Source organism: Diadema antillarum, unplaced genomic scaffold (genome assembly GCF_040938485.1).
Source record: "Diadema antillarum isolate AM-2024a unplaced genomic scaffold, OU_Dant_1.0 seq00000461_RagTag, whole genome shotgun sequence".
NCBI lineage: Eukaryota > Metazoa > Echinodermata > Echinoidea > Diadematoida > Diadematidae > Diadema > Diadema antillarum.
The window spans coordinates 642,394-657,756 of NW_027271432.1; the positions used below are offsets into that span (position 1 = coordinate 642,394).

General features: G+C 40.6%; 1 protein-coding gene across 1 annotated transcript in view; it reads right to left on the reverse strand.

Moving 5' to 3' along the window:
• Window positions 1-428: 428 nt before the first annotated feature.
• LOC139733132 (uncharacterized) overlaps window positions 429-15,363 on the reverse strand; it is a 139,334-nt gene continuing 124,399 nt past the window's right edge. The window contains exons 2-3 of the mRNA XM_071643973.1: window positions 1,495-2,000; window positions 429-823 (exon numbers count right to left, since the gene is read on the reverse strand). Of these exons, the coding sequence (XP_071500074.1) occupies window positions 429-823; window positions 1,495-2,000 (901 nt within the window). The remainder of the gene's footprint in view (window positions 824-1,494; window positions 2,001-15,363) is intronic.

Genomic DNA, 15,363 nt, shown 5'->3' on the forward strand with positions numbered 1-15,363 from the left:
GGCAGTATTAAATTCGATACAATTCATTAAATATTCTTTTGTCTAAAGGCTTAGCCAATGACAATAGTGCAGCGCAGCACCTGCTATGCGCTCGCTAGCTCGCTCCCCCGCCAGCGCTAGCAGCCGGCCGGCTGTCGCTGCGCTGCGCTAGCATAGCCTTGCCGCATGCCAGCTCGCGCTGGCTATGGCTAGGCTGGTCGGACAATCAATATCGACGACTCCGTTCTTAGACGTCATCACAATTTAGAAGTGATAGTGCGCCGCATGCGGCGAAAGTATAGACAGTTTTCCAAAACCGAGGAAATTGCATCCATTATGTTAACAAATATAGAACAAAATTCAGAACAGTAAAAAACCCCGCACAACCATAGAATTACTTAGAATTTAACATTTAATATTATTTCGTTATTGAGAAAAAAATGTCTAAATCATTTTATTAGGTCTTTAAGAGTGTTGTAAGCCTCCTTGATGTTTCCTGCAGTCAGTCCTTTGTCTATGACTTTGCACTGGGCTTCAATCCAGTCCTCCTTGGCAGCTTTCACTTTCTTCCTGACCTCCCTATTCATCTCTCGGTACTGTATTCTTGCCTCATGGCTGGTGTGTTTAGCATGCCTCAGCTCTCGTCTCTTGTCACAGAGGTCAAGCACTTCCGTCGTGACCCAAGGTTTGGATCTCTTTTGCTGCTTCCCCAGCACTTCGTCAGCCGTTGTCAGTAACACTTCCTTGATATTACCAGCAAGAGTGTCTATGTCATTGTCGAGTACACTGAGTACTGCAAACTTTCCTCCAACTTGAGCTTTGAATATTTCCACAGCCTCTGGGTCTTGAAGTTTTTCAATTCAATTCAATTCAATTCAATTCAATTTATTTGCTCAATTCCACCAAGAAAACAAATTACAGAAATTGTAATACCTCGGTATTGGGTGAAGACAAGAAATCAATGATTACACAAACATGACAGATAGCTAAAAAGAGTTAACATATACTAGTACATGAGGTGGAAAAGATAGGAGTCCTGCTGAGAAGCAAAGCTTGTAAATTGCAGAAACTCGTATTTACAGATACAAAACAAAAAACACCAGATACACAAGACTGGAAAATTCAGCCTGAAAACTATGTACAATATATACATACAATATGCGAAAATGAAATAATTGTGGGGGGGGGGGAAGCACACTAACGGATGTTAAAAGAGAAAAAATGTATTTAAACAGAATAAGGGATTGAATAATGGGAAGAAAAAAAATAACTTGGACTTGGACACACAGTTACAGGGACAAGAGTAAAGAGGGTGAAATAAAGGCAATGACTTTCAAGATATCCAGTGCTTAACTAAGATGTAGCTCAGCATTAATCAATGAAAAAAAAAAGTAAAACCAATAAAGCAGATTCTATCAAAAAGCCTACATATATCTAATTATTCATAAAGATGTGAATTTAACACTCAGCCCTATTTTTTGAGATCGAAGCAAATGCGAGGGCTATTCTTTTGACACTTCGAATTCAGCTTCAGCTTGATAGTTGTAAGCACAAGGTCGTGGTCGCTGCCAATGTCAGCACCTGGGAAGGTCCTCGTGTTTGCTTTGTTAATGCTGGACTTGAAGCGTTGTGGTACCAGAATGAAGTCTATCTGGTTGTGCACTTGACCATTTGGTGAGTGCCAGGTTACAGTTCTGGACCAGTTTTTGGGGTGCAGAGTGTTGGCCAGGGTTAGGCAGTGACTTTTGGCAAATTCCAGTAGCCTGATGCCTCTGTCATTAGTATCTCCCATGCCAAATCTCCCGACTGTCCCTGCCCAGTTCTCGTAAGCATCTGGGCCTACCTTGGCATTCCAGTATCCCTGAACCATCATGAGGTCTTTCCTTGGGACTTTTGCTATTGTGGCCTCCAGCTGGTCATAGAATTCCTCCACTTCCTCATCACCATGGCCTGAAGTTGGAGCATAGGCTTGGATAATAGTCAATTTGTGTGGTCTGGCTGAGATGCGAATGGAGATCAGCCTGCTGGAGATTGGGGTGCAGCTGATGACACTGCTGGAAATTTCTTTCCTAACAATAAATGCCACGCCGTGTTGATGTTTCCCCTCGTCCCCGGAGAACCAGATGAACAATTATCTGTCAAAATAATATAATCACATGAATTTCGAATCCTCCGTTAGTGAAAGTATACTTCAAATATTTTCTTAATACCTTCAAAAAAGATAATGAGTGTGACATCACCACGGGATAAAAAATGAGTGGCCGCTGGCGGCGTCTTTTCTATCATTCCGCTTTTTTTTTTTTTTTTTGAAACTGTATTTATTTATATTCCTTACTCTGATCACTGATCCGTCAGAACTAGGGCCGACACGTCGCGATGCCATGATCAGAGTCTGGATGTTTGTTCAGCGTAATGGGTTTGAAATATTTGAAGAATTAGATATGAATCGAAGCTCTTTGGTACCGTAGAATGGTGATATGTTCAGAAAATACGATTTCAGATGAAAGTTTGAATGGAATCTGCTATGCTCTGCCACCGAAACCGGAAGACAGTAAGCACACAGCCAGTACCCTTCGAATAGAAACACTGACAACTTGTGCCCAGACGCTGGATAATGGCATTTTCCTTTCTGCATTGTTGTTGGCCAATTTCGAAACCGTTCCAGAAATGTCAAGACCCTTGTGCCTGCCGAGGGGAGTATTATTTTGTTTCGTATGATTTAGATGAGAAAGAGGCCAAGCACACATCAGGGTACACATCTTAGCGGCAGGGAAACGCTTGTCACTCTCACTACATTGGCTTTATTGAGTGGATCAAATCAAGTATCCTGGTCAAAATATTATAGTTCGAAAGACATCTGACAACCAAGACACCTATATACAGACATGCGTTCGTTGGCAATTATTTTCAGTTGTCTATACTGACGGGGTGTTTTGCTCCCTTTCGTATGTCTGTGAAGTGAAAATATGTCAGAAATAGGGATTGATACTGAAGGACTATTTTTACATCAAATGAATGGAAACAAAATCAGTTATAGCATGAAATTGTGTTTAACGATCAATATAACATAATGGTGGGACAGTCGAAACGACTTTTATTCGGCATGTCTTCTACCATGGCGCCCTCAACTAACCACTCGGGCTCACGTGATGCCAGTCATTTGCAGAAAAGTCCCTGTCGTTCCAGTTTAATAGGTGTGATTAAGATTTCTCTTATTCACTATCGTCGTCTCCCATTCAAAAGATGTTAGACATTGTTATTTTCTCCTGTATCAAGGATGTCCTCTTGTAAAACTGCATCCGAAAGCAATGAACTGCAATCTTAGCGCGTGACCCATCTAAATCTAGTACTTCCGAATACAACGACTTCAATGCACATGTCACTGAACTTTGAAATGACTTAAAGCTGAAACGGATCTCAGAGCTATTTGTCGTTCATTTATCACGTTTCCATTCCATAAAGTTAAGAAAGTCAATTTAACTGGCCATCACAGTGCGTGTCCTTGTTAGTGCTGATATCCTTGCAATGCAATATGGCTGCTTTGCAGATTTCCGCCTTTGGAGGATTAATAGACATTCATGACCACTATGAAACCCATAACTTCATTTCTCTCCTAGAGCATTAACTGCCCCAAGCCTCAGTCATCTTGTCTTTCTGCGTGAATTAATATGGCCTCAAGGCTCGCAGGGAGTAGCGAGCGTGACCAAGCATTGAGTGTCACACGGATGTGTGCACATTAGTTGTTTACCACGCGGGACTATTATCAAAATTAGATACATCTCATCCCATCCCTTCCCTTTCCAGTCAGTAATCTACTTTGACACTGAACATCGTACGAAAGAAAAAAAATTGATGATACACTAACGAAAGCCTTGAAATCAATAATGATCACGTTGCCGGCACCCACCTTTTATTACTAAAGTTAGAGATCATAGATCATTCAAACTGCTACATACATAAATAAATATATATATATATATAAATAAAAAATATATATTATATATATATATATATACATATATATATAAAATATATATAATACATATATATAGATATACATATATATATATAAACACACACACACACACATATATATATACATATATATATAACCAAAGAAAGGGAAAACTGACCAGAAACAAAATGTTTTCACTATATATATATATATATATATATATATATACATATATGTATATATGTTGAGAACTCACGTATTGGCTCCACGAAGAAATGAAGAAATATACTGGTAATGCATTTTTGGCCAAAAAAGAATGAGTTTATTCGACTCGAATTTTCAGCGGCCTCCGCCTTCTTCAGGAGTCTTGACAATGACGGTATTAAAACAAAGCAAAACAAAAATTGAACACGTAGAGCGCGCACTCAAATCCCCCCCCCCCCCCAAAAAAAAAAAAAAATTATAAAACTATGGATGTCACATTAAGGAGACACTTCATGCTTCAACGTTTTTAATTGATAATATCTCATTCAATCCATACTTAACTGCTGACAATGCTAAGTCATGGGCGTCACCAGGGGGGGGGGGGGGGGGGTGCGTTGGGTGCGAACGCACCCCCCCCCCCCCTTCAGATCCTTTTAAAAAAAAAAATTCAGTCTGCGAGCGACCTCAACGCCGTACGCTAAATAATTATTCTTTTCTATTTTTTTTCGTATTTTGCACCAGAGACAAAAAAAAAAAAAAAAATCGTCGGCAAAAACAATTCGCACCCCTGGTTCTGGCAGCACTGATTTTATACATATCTACTAGTATTCTACAGTGTTTACTATTTTAAATACGTACTGTACATCCGTACCATACGGAGCACTTATACACGTTTGCATGTACGTGTATGTAGGGTCTATGTACGTTACTTCTGACCAATCCATATTGCCAGCCCAAGAGCGACCCTTAGCCTCATTAAAAAAAAGAAAAAAAGAAAAAAAATGGAGGGGCAAGCATATCATTTTGCCCACCCCCCCCCCCCCCTTCCATAATTCCAGAGACGGGAAGATTTTCTTATCTTTTTTTTTTGACAGAAAAACAAAAAGTTACCACCATAAAAATATTGGAGGGGCAAGCATATTTTAATTCCCCCCCCATAATTGATTATTCCCGAAATGAGAACATTTTCTTGCTTTTGAAAGAAAACAATAATGTTGCCCCCCTAAAAGTATTGGAAGGCAAGCGCATCATTTGCCCCACCCCACATAATCATAATTCCCGCGATGAAAAGATTTTCTTGCTTTTTTGTTAGAATTAAAGAAATCTGTCCAATTATTTCACCCAAAAGCAGTGGCGTAACTACGGAGGGGGGGGGGTGCGCCCCCTTCCCAATCCGCTGCTTAAAAAAAAAAAAAACTTACCGAAATAGTAATTCAAATGTTAGTAAACTGCTTTTGAATGAAAGGGTGATCAAGAAATAAGATATTTTTCTATGATTTCTTTTAACCATAATTAAATAGGTATATAGTGTGAAACATTGTTCAAAATTAAAGCCCGGACTCGACAAAAGATTGTGATTCAGCGTGATTCCTGGTTGGCATTCTGCATATAAGCAGGATGTGCGCAGTATACCCAGTACATCTGAACGAAGAGTCGCTACAGTGTTGCGCAATGTGATGTAGAATGTACACCTTTGTACCTTACGCTTCGTTATATCAAAGCTAGATCATTGATTTTGCAGTGTTACTTTACATACTAGTCTATATAGAAATGTCTTGCATTGCCAATAAAAAGACTTGACCTGGGCTAATTCCTAACTTTTCCATGTATATAATACACACACACACACACAAACGCGCACAATTAGTTTAGGGGATGCTCTAAAGTGCAGATTTTGGACATCCTTCCCCCGCTTGGTCACTTCGACAACCCCTCGCTGGTCATACCTCCCCCAGTCATGAACATAAACCCACACCCTTGACTACAAGTGGCGGATCCAGGGGGAGGGGCGCACCGGGCGTCCCCCCCCCCCCCTTTTAATTTCCAAAGCGAAAAAAAAATAATACAGCTTCAAACGGCAGTTTTTGGACAGTAAAATGTCAAAATTTTCAAGCGTGCTCGCTCTGCTCGCTCGCATTTAGTCGTAATGCCATTTTCCTGAAGTTGCTGCCAGTAATTGCCGGCAGTTGCATCTGGTGCTCCCCCCCCCCCCTTAATTTCCAAAGCGAAAAAATATAGCTACAATCGGCAGTTTGGGGACTGTGAGAATGCCAAAATTTTCAAGCTCGCTCGCTCCGCTCGTTCGCATTTAAATTCTCCTGATATTGCTGCCAGTAATTGCCAGCAGTTCCGCCAGGTAGGCCTACGCCCCCTTAATTTCGAAAGCAAAAAAGCTATAGCTTCAAATGGCAGTTTTTGGACTGTAAAATGTCAAAATTTTCAAGCTCGCTCGCATTTAATCTTTATGCCATTCTTCTGATGTTACTACCAGTAATTGTCAGCATTTGCGCCCGGTGCGCCCCCCCCCCTTAATTTCCAAAGCGAAAAAAATATAGCTACAAACGGCAGTTTTTCTTACTGTAAAATGTCAAAATTTTCAAGCTCGCTCTCTTCGCTCGCTCACATTATTTTAAGCGTTATGCAATTCACCTGATGTTGGTGCCAGTAATTGCCAGCAGTTCCGCCCGGTGCGCCCCCCCCCCCCCCCGTAATTTCCAAGGCAAAAAATATGGCTACAAACGGCAGTTTTTGGACTGTAAAATGTCAAAATTTTCAAGCTCGCTCGCTCGCTCGCATTTAATTGTTAAGCAATTCTCCTGATGTTGCTGCCAGTAATTACCGGCAGTTGCGCCCGTTGCGCCCCCAACCCTCCTTTATTTCCAAAGCGAAAAAATATGGCTCCAAATGGCAGTTTGGGGACTGTAAAATGTCAAAATTTCAAAGCTCGCTCTCTTCGCTCGCTCGCATTTAATTATTATGCCAATCACCTGATGTTGCTGCCAGTAATTGTGAGCAGTTGCGTCCGGTGCGCCCGCCCCCCTTCATTTACAAAGCAAAAAAATATGGCTACAAACGGCAGTTTTTGGACTGTAAAATGTCAAAATTTTCAAGCTCGCTCGCTCCGCTCGCTCGCATGTAGTCGTTATGCCATTCTCCTGATATCGCCAGTAATTTGTCGTATCACACCGTCATTCCATATCCATTTATAGGGGGTACAACCCCCTCCGGCACTTCCACACCCTCCCCCCACCCTTGCTCGCTCCCTCGCATACTAACTCCCCCCCCCCCCCCTTCCCCAAGATGAAATCCTAGCTACGCCGGTGCCCTTTCCCCGCTTGGTTTCCCTCAAAAAACAGTAAAAGTCTAGGGATTGAGAGCTTCCTATATTCCAAATGTCTGTCCAAAAAATCTCGTAAACATTTAGTGTCAAAACGCACCCCCCTTGAAAAAAAGCTGGTGACGCCCCTGTAAGTACACACCTTCTGCACTGTCTGCTTTATGTGCTTATAATGGAATGCATAATACTGTATAATATAAAACATAAACCTAAATATAGGTTTTCCTGTCAATTTCATCGGCTTTGCATTCGATTTAACGATGCGATCATTCAAATTCGAGTGAATTTGAATGATCACTGAGATTAACATTCAAAAAGGTAATCTAGTTCGTTCAACTTAACCCTAACTAGGCCGGGGGGGGGGGGGGCCTTGAAGGCCCCCCCCCCCCCTCCAACGTTCCGCGCGATGTATCGCAATGGCAAAAAGGTATCGCCGCGACGTTTCATGACTTTTTTCTTTCGAGTTTCCCGCATCTTTTGACACCAAATTTGCGACGCCCAGGTGCGCGGTTCCGAAGTTACGCATAAATATGTACATGCATGTCAGACCAAAAATTGCTCAAAAACGTTAATTCGTGTACAATTTCAATGCAAACTGTGCTTACAGGCAAATTTCATAAAAGCATGATTATTTTGGTGTTTTATTGATTAAAATCAATGAATAACATATTTTCTTGTTCGGAGCGATGTCGCGGACAAATTTCATCGAAAAAACAATGAAAACATAAAGTCGAAAAAGCAAAGAAATACATAAGAAATTCCAAAAAACAATAAAATAGTTAAGAATTTTTTCTGATATCACAATTTTTTTTATTACATTTGCTAAGGACACTAAAAAGAATATGTACACAAAAAATGTGCCTGTTTTGAGCTTTATTTTGTGATTTATACCAATTAGTCTGATTTTAGGCATCATCATGCATAAATTAGCATAATTTTGCATAAATGATGATTTTTTTGAGAAAAATAACTTCATGGTATTTTAGATTACATCATAGGCAATGTGTGTGCCAATTTTCGTCGCGATCGCGCGGTCGACGGCCGAGATCTGGAGGGGGGGGGGGGGGGCCTGGGAGGCCCCCCCCCCCCGGCTCTATCAACTACCTAAATAGCCCGGCCTAGTTAGGGTTAAGGCATGCGATTTCATGAGTTTCTCAAATAAACGTGTAAAAAGGGGGTTCAAATTAAAATGCACGCGTGCAACGCATCCAAATTTGCATCAGCACCTCCGGGAAGACCTTTATCCGTACCGAGGAGTGGGGGGGGGGGGGGGGGGGGGGAGGGAGGGAGGAGATGATCGGCGATAGTCATCAAATACGAGCACAAATACAAGCCCAAAGTTTTACGCACACACGCGCTATGGGTACGTGCAAAAATTAAGTGAAATGAAAGAAATAAAATGGTAGTACGGATATATATATATGTACTTCTGTATATGTAGTATATGATAAAAACTTTATCATTTCAATGGGATTTCTGAATTGTTTGAATTAAGTCAGTTAAGACAATCATCCCAAGGGGCGTCGATCCCTTTTTATGATGGGGGAGGGGGTGGGGGTAATATGCGAGGGAGCGGAGCGACCGAGGCGGTGGTGGAAGGGGGATATACCCCCTCTCACAAGAGGGAGATTTTGATTTGTCAGACCTGTAATTCAGTGATCTAGTGCACAAATTTGGTGAAATATTCGATTTTTCTTTCTATCAAAAACAGTAAGAAACTTTCATATTCAGGGAAATGTGCAGGGAGAGGAAGTAGGAGGGAGAATAGACGCCCTCACACACACCAGACATATTTTGTATTTTGCAGACCTGAAATTCAGATACAAGGTGCACACTTTTGGTGAGATATTTGATTTTGTTTTCAATAAAAAGAGTAAGAAAATACAAACTACCATTCAGGAAAATGTGCAGGGGAGGATGTGGGAGGGGGAAACCCCACATGGGGGGGGGGGATATTTCTTTTTTTTTTCATTTTCAGACTTGAGTTCAGAGATCTAGTACACCCCTCTGGTGAAATATTCGAATATTGTTTCTATCAATAAAAAAAATTTATAAAAACTATACATATTCAGTGAAATGGACGGGGGCGGGGGTGGGGGTGTTGGGAGGGAGATGAGTGTTTGGAGGGAGTTACCACTTCCCAAACTACTGAGATTTTGAAATTTCAGACTTCAGATTTCAAATTCAGAGTTCTGTTGCATCCCTTGGGCGAAATATTCAATTCTTGTTTCCATCAATAAAAAAGTAAAGAATATATATTCACTGTTGGTCAAAAAGTGGAATAATTTTGCATTGAATAAATGTCGACAGTTTTGTTTGCATTTTAAAGGCTGTCTGTAGACGAACGGGTATGTCGTTGATTACGTAACGTTACCCCATTATTCAGGTGATATTTGAACATGAGGAATGTGCTATTACGTAATAAAGTTACCTTGTGCAGACTATAAAGCCCTGTGCAATTGAAATATTGCCATTTTTGCAGATTTTGCACCGTGTAAAGAAAGTTGATTTTTTTTTCCAAGTTCCTGTACTGCTTGCATTCAAAATCGGTACAGAGTCTCCCTAGTTGTAGACTATGCCTGGTCCAATGCCAACGGCAATGCGCGAGAGAGTGGTAGCACTGAGGCAGAAGGGCTTCAAGCAGACTCGTATAGGAGAAATCCTATGGATTTCACAGGGTGCAGTCTCTCAAATCCTTAAGCGTCATTGTGAGAAAGGAAACGTGCTATCACGGAAATCACCAGGACATCCCAGACTGACAAAAAGAATACTAGTAGATGATCGTCAGCTGTTGAATCTTAGCCGCAGAAACCGGAATTTACCGGTCGTCATCAACGCTTGTGGAGGAGACATCATGGAATCAACGTCTCAAGATCAACAGTCAATCGCAGATTGATACAACATGGCTACCGAGCACGACGATTGGAGAGATGTCCACGCCTGACGGTTCGCCACAAGGTAGTTCGTCTCCTTTGGGCCAGGCAGCACAGGACGCTTCAACTGGGACATTGGCAACACGTTATCTTCGTGGACGAGAGCCGGTTCATCCTTGACCGTAGAGATGGGAGAAAGCGAGTTCGTCGGTTAGCTGGGGAAAGTCTTCGGGATGACTGTGTCCAAGAGACAACCCAAGGTGGAGGAGGCTCAGTGATGGTCTGGGCTGGAATCCATTACGGAGGAAAAACGCCACTAGTAGTGCCGGATGGTAACGTAAACGCCGCTGTCTACAGGGAGATATTGGAGTGCCACTGCCTTCCATAATGCAAGATGTGTGTATGGGTTCAATTTCCGACTGCAGGATGATAACGCTAGACCGCACAGGGAAGCTGTAGTTAGGGAATTCCTACAGGCAGAGGGGGTTGAACAGTTGCCATGGCCAGCTTGTTCGCCAGATATGAACCCCATAGAACATGCATGGGATGCTCAAGGCCGATCCCGCACTACTGAGATTTTACATTTTCAGAACTGAAATTTAGAGATGTGGTGCACAATTTTCGTGAAACATTCAATGTTTCTGCTAATAGAAAAATTATATATATATATATATATATATATATAGGGGCCTTTCTGTATTGAGGGAAATGTGCGGGGGAGAGTGTCGGAAGGGGGACAGCCCCTTCTATCACGAGGGTGATTTTGCATTTTCAGAACTGAAATGTAGTTATGTAGCGCACACTTTTTATGAAATGTTAGATGTTGCTTCTAGTGAAAAGGTATGGAAAATATGAACTAGTATTCAGGGAAATGTAGGAATGAGGGTGTGGAAGGGGGTTATCTTCCTCCCACACGACGGAGATTTTTTCATTTTCAGACTTGAAATTCAGATCTCGCGCACTCCTTTGGTAAAATATTCGATTTTTGTTTCTTTCAAAAAGGGAGAGAATATATATCATATTCAGGGAATGTGCGGGGAGTGTGGGAGGGAGATACCCCTTGCACAAGAGGAAGATTTTGCATTTTCAGACTGGAAGTTCACAGATCTGGTGCACCCATTAGTGAGATATTCGATTTTTGTTTCTATTAAAATGTAAGAAAAATATATATTCAGGGAAATGTGCGGAGGCACCGACACCCACGAGTCATACAGCCCACGAGTTATACAGCCCACAAGTCATACAGCTCACGAGTCATACAACCTACAAGTCATACAGCCCACTAGATATACAGCCGTTGAGTTCGACACGAAGTGAAGAAAGCCCACGAGTTATTCAGCCCATGAGTTCGACATTAGGCAAATAAATTCCATGAGTTCGACACTAGCAAACAAGGCCCACGAGACCGACACTACACCAACAAAGCCGATGGATGTAGTGCCTACATCATGTTGTAACATTGTAAAATTAGTCTGAACTTGCTTTTCTTTTTTGTACTTAATGATTACTGTTTATAATGATGTTGTTTAGTGACCTATTACTACGTTTTGGGTGACCCACGTAATACAAGCCATGCTCTTTAGTGGATCACTCTTTTTCATCATTTTCGGTCAACCCTTCAAAGTATACATTGATGTTCTTGATTATTCTGATTTTTTTATGTTCATATCAAGTTTACGGTTTATATTGCATTATGTATTTTCTTTTTCAAACTGATCATAAAGTAATTGTGTAATGCATGCTTTGTATTTTGCTGTACTTTTTGTTTGATGTCGGATGGAAAATAAATGAAACTGATTTTTACCTTTTTGAGTAGAGTAATATTACAAACACAAGCCACATATTGAGGATACATGACTGCGATATTAAAAGTTTTCATCAATTGAACTTCATACATTCTTATAGTTACAGAGACGAATTGGTTCTCTAAAACTTCCTAGCAGTCGGTATAGGATATCTAATGTCATTTTGTACTTAACAAGTGGAGCAAGAGAGAAAAGGGAAAAAATCTTACATCCTGCCCATACATCTTCGAGCTAGAAATGGGGAAAGCCTATTAAAATCAGCACGATGTCATTATGAAAGACCTAAACTTGAAGCCATACACTGTTCTTGTTATTTTCTCCCTACCCCCTTTTTTTTTCGTTAGTGCAAAACCCTGTATACAGATACACATTTTGACTATTAATGGTCTCGTGAGCCTCTTTTGCGTAATGCTTGGTCTCGTGGGCTTTGTTTGTGTAGTGTCGATCTCATGGGCTTTATTTTCATATACTGTCGCACTCATGCATAGGCTGAATGACTCGTGGGCTGTTTAACTCGTGGGCTGTCAGACTCATGGACCTATTTTCGATGTCGATTTCGTGGGTCGTATGACTCGTGGGTGTCGATGTCGTGGGATGAAAGAAATACACACATTACAGTTAGAATTAACTGATTAAATAAAAGTTTGAAGTGAAAATGAAATTATGTAATCCAATGTATCACAGTGAGTGAAAAACGGACGCGTATGAAACGCGTAGAAACTTGTTCATGTTGACTGATTTCGAACACTCAAAGTGCAATGTTGTGTTCCTATAACTGAAATTGAAATTTGTTCTTGAAATTAAATGTTTAAACGTTTATTCAGCTGCCGCGAAACTGAATGCCCAAACTTTGACTCGTTAAATGGAATGATTTTCTTTCTAAATTGAACGAAACAGAATCCAAAAATAATGCGTGATCAAAATCGCTTGAATTTGAATGATTTTTCATTAATTCGAATGTAAATCTAATGAAATTGGGCTGGAAACTTATATTAGTTGTTGTTGTTTTATAGAAAGAAAGAAGAAAGAGAAAAAAAACTTATATTAGCCTACAATTAAGTGAGTGAATGTTGTCTGATGATAGAATGACAGAAATGTGTTTTCTAGTGATAATGATCGGAGTGAGTGATGTCTGAAGTTCGCACCTTTACCTTTAAATCGAAGGCACCGGAATAATAATTGAAACTGTGTGTCCTTCGGCAAAAGTATGGCAGGAGAAGTAAGTGGAACGTATACGCGGTACAGCCGACTAGTACTGTGCGAACGGGGAATTTACGCGGGAACTAAACTAAAAAATGTCATGATTTTGGCGATTTGTGTGATTTACGAACTTTATTTTTCATTCAACTGAGCTCAAATAATTTATAAATTGATTTTTTGCTCCCGATTACTTGAAAGATTTGTCTCATATTACATGGCTAACTTCAGTCTGTGCGTGCGCAGGCCGTAGGGCTACTACGCCGCGATCACTCTTGTTTAGTCCTACAGAGCAGATTGTTTTTAGCGACGACAGGAAAGTCGACAACTTCACTTATGCCTCCCGACTTGCGATTTGGTTCCAATTAGCGTGAGCAAGTGGACATGAGTCATAAAATATTTCTTGTGATTTTGGTGCAATTTGGTTACGTGAATTTTGAGATATCTACATGGATACGGAAGTACTCTAGCACTATGCCTAGCGTTTACACCAGCGCCTGGATCGCGAAGCGGCGGCACTGTTTGTATCTACGTGGTCAGGCCACTCTTCCGAGGTATGGGTCCTACTAAATAGATCTAAGTTAGTCCATGGTGTTAATACGACCACCATGAGATTTATCTCGACTACAAAAACATTGAAAATCCATAAAGCAGATACCTTACCTGCAAAATTCAGCACAGAAACAACAGGGCCTGCAGGACAAGGGCCTAGATCTAGCGGCAACGCTAGACCGTGGAGTCTGGACTTTCGTCTGGACTTTCTTCAAGTTCTGGCAGCAGGGGTATGTATTGCATACTAAACGTTTACGCTGTGCCTATTGAGCGCTGTGCACGTACAGCTGTCGACGGGGCGGCGAGTAGAATCTTCTCGGTCCTTGACTGCTCACTAGTCCTAGTCCTAGTTCTAGTCTAGAGTCTATATGTACTGGATGCTGTTTTCTTCTAACTAGGCGTAAACCGTGATTGCCGTTGACTATTTTTTGGATTTAGATTTTAAGAATCACTCAGTCCTCATCTTCGTTAGATAGTTTGAACTGTGATGTCGAACCATTATCGCTATCATCAATGCATAGTTAGTGCAACGTTACTAGTACTTACACACAGTTTTCTATGGGCAGCACGTTCGGACAATGATGCCAATTTCATTTTGCATATCTGGAATATTCCCCACGAATTTTATCTAAATAAAAATCTTTTGAAGAGATTCCTTCTAAAAATTAATAAATATTGTTTAACATGTTTATTTCAGCTCCATGTTGCAATTTTACTAAATAACAGTTTTTGCAGTACTTCGTGTGAGATTTCATCAGTAAATTGACATGTGTAGTTCGTTTTGCTAAAGTCGGAGGTTGGCACCTGTGTGTGACGTATGCAAAATTGTGTGGATCGTTCCTTGGCTTGCTCGTTTTCATTTTTTTCAAAAAATCATTACCGGCTTATCCTGGGTTTTAGAATCCTCTCTTTCCAGTTGTAGGCATCAAAAAATGTAGATTAGAATTATCAGACAAGTAGAAAATGTCAATACAGGTTTCTTTTCACAGATCCTACCTCTGCTTCGAATTTGGAGCATGCATAAGATAAGAATCAATACAATCATTTTCGCTTTGTATATAACTACAAAGCGAAAATGACTGCTATAAGTGTTGGAGGTGATATTTTATTGCGAGTGTTCTATCAAAGACAAAATGCACAAACTGTGTTTGCGGTCAAAAGAATAGTGACAGTGTGTAAGATTTACAAATTTTATTTAGTTTTTTTTTTTTCAGGTATCAAGATCACCTTTTCAGTCCCTCATTTGCCTTCGTGTAAAAAAGGGGGACGATATACCAGGTTCGGTGTAAAAATGTCAGAAGTAAAAATACCAGGGGTAAAATCTCAGCCGTATGTCAAGAGTTAAATTCATTGTAAACAGTTCAAGGAAACGAAACTACAAAGTTGAGGAATATTTGGGAAGTATGTTTACAAATATGATTCTCAATATTCTGAGGGTCTTTTTTTAAGTCTGTGGCGTAAATCTCCCCTGAACACACACACACACACACACACACACACATGCATGCACAAAATCCGCATAAACACACAAATAGAAAAATACAGTATAGATTATGCAGACATGGTGCGCTCTTCCGAAACAGTTTATTACAAAGACGAAATAAAACAAAAACGCATTGCAGTCAGTTGATCTACCAACGCATATCGAAACAAGAAACAAAGAATATCTAATGTTCTTGA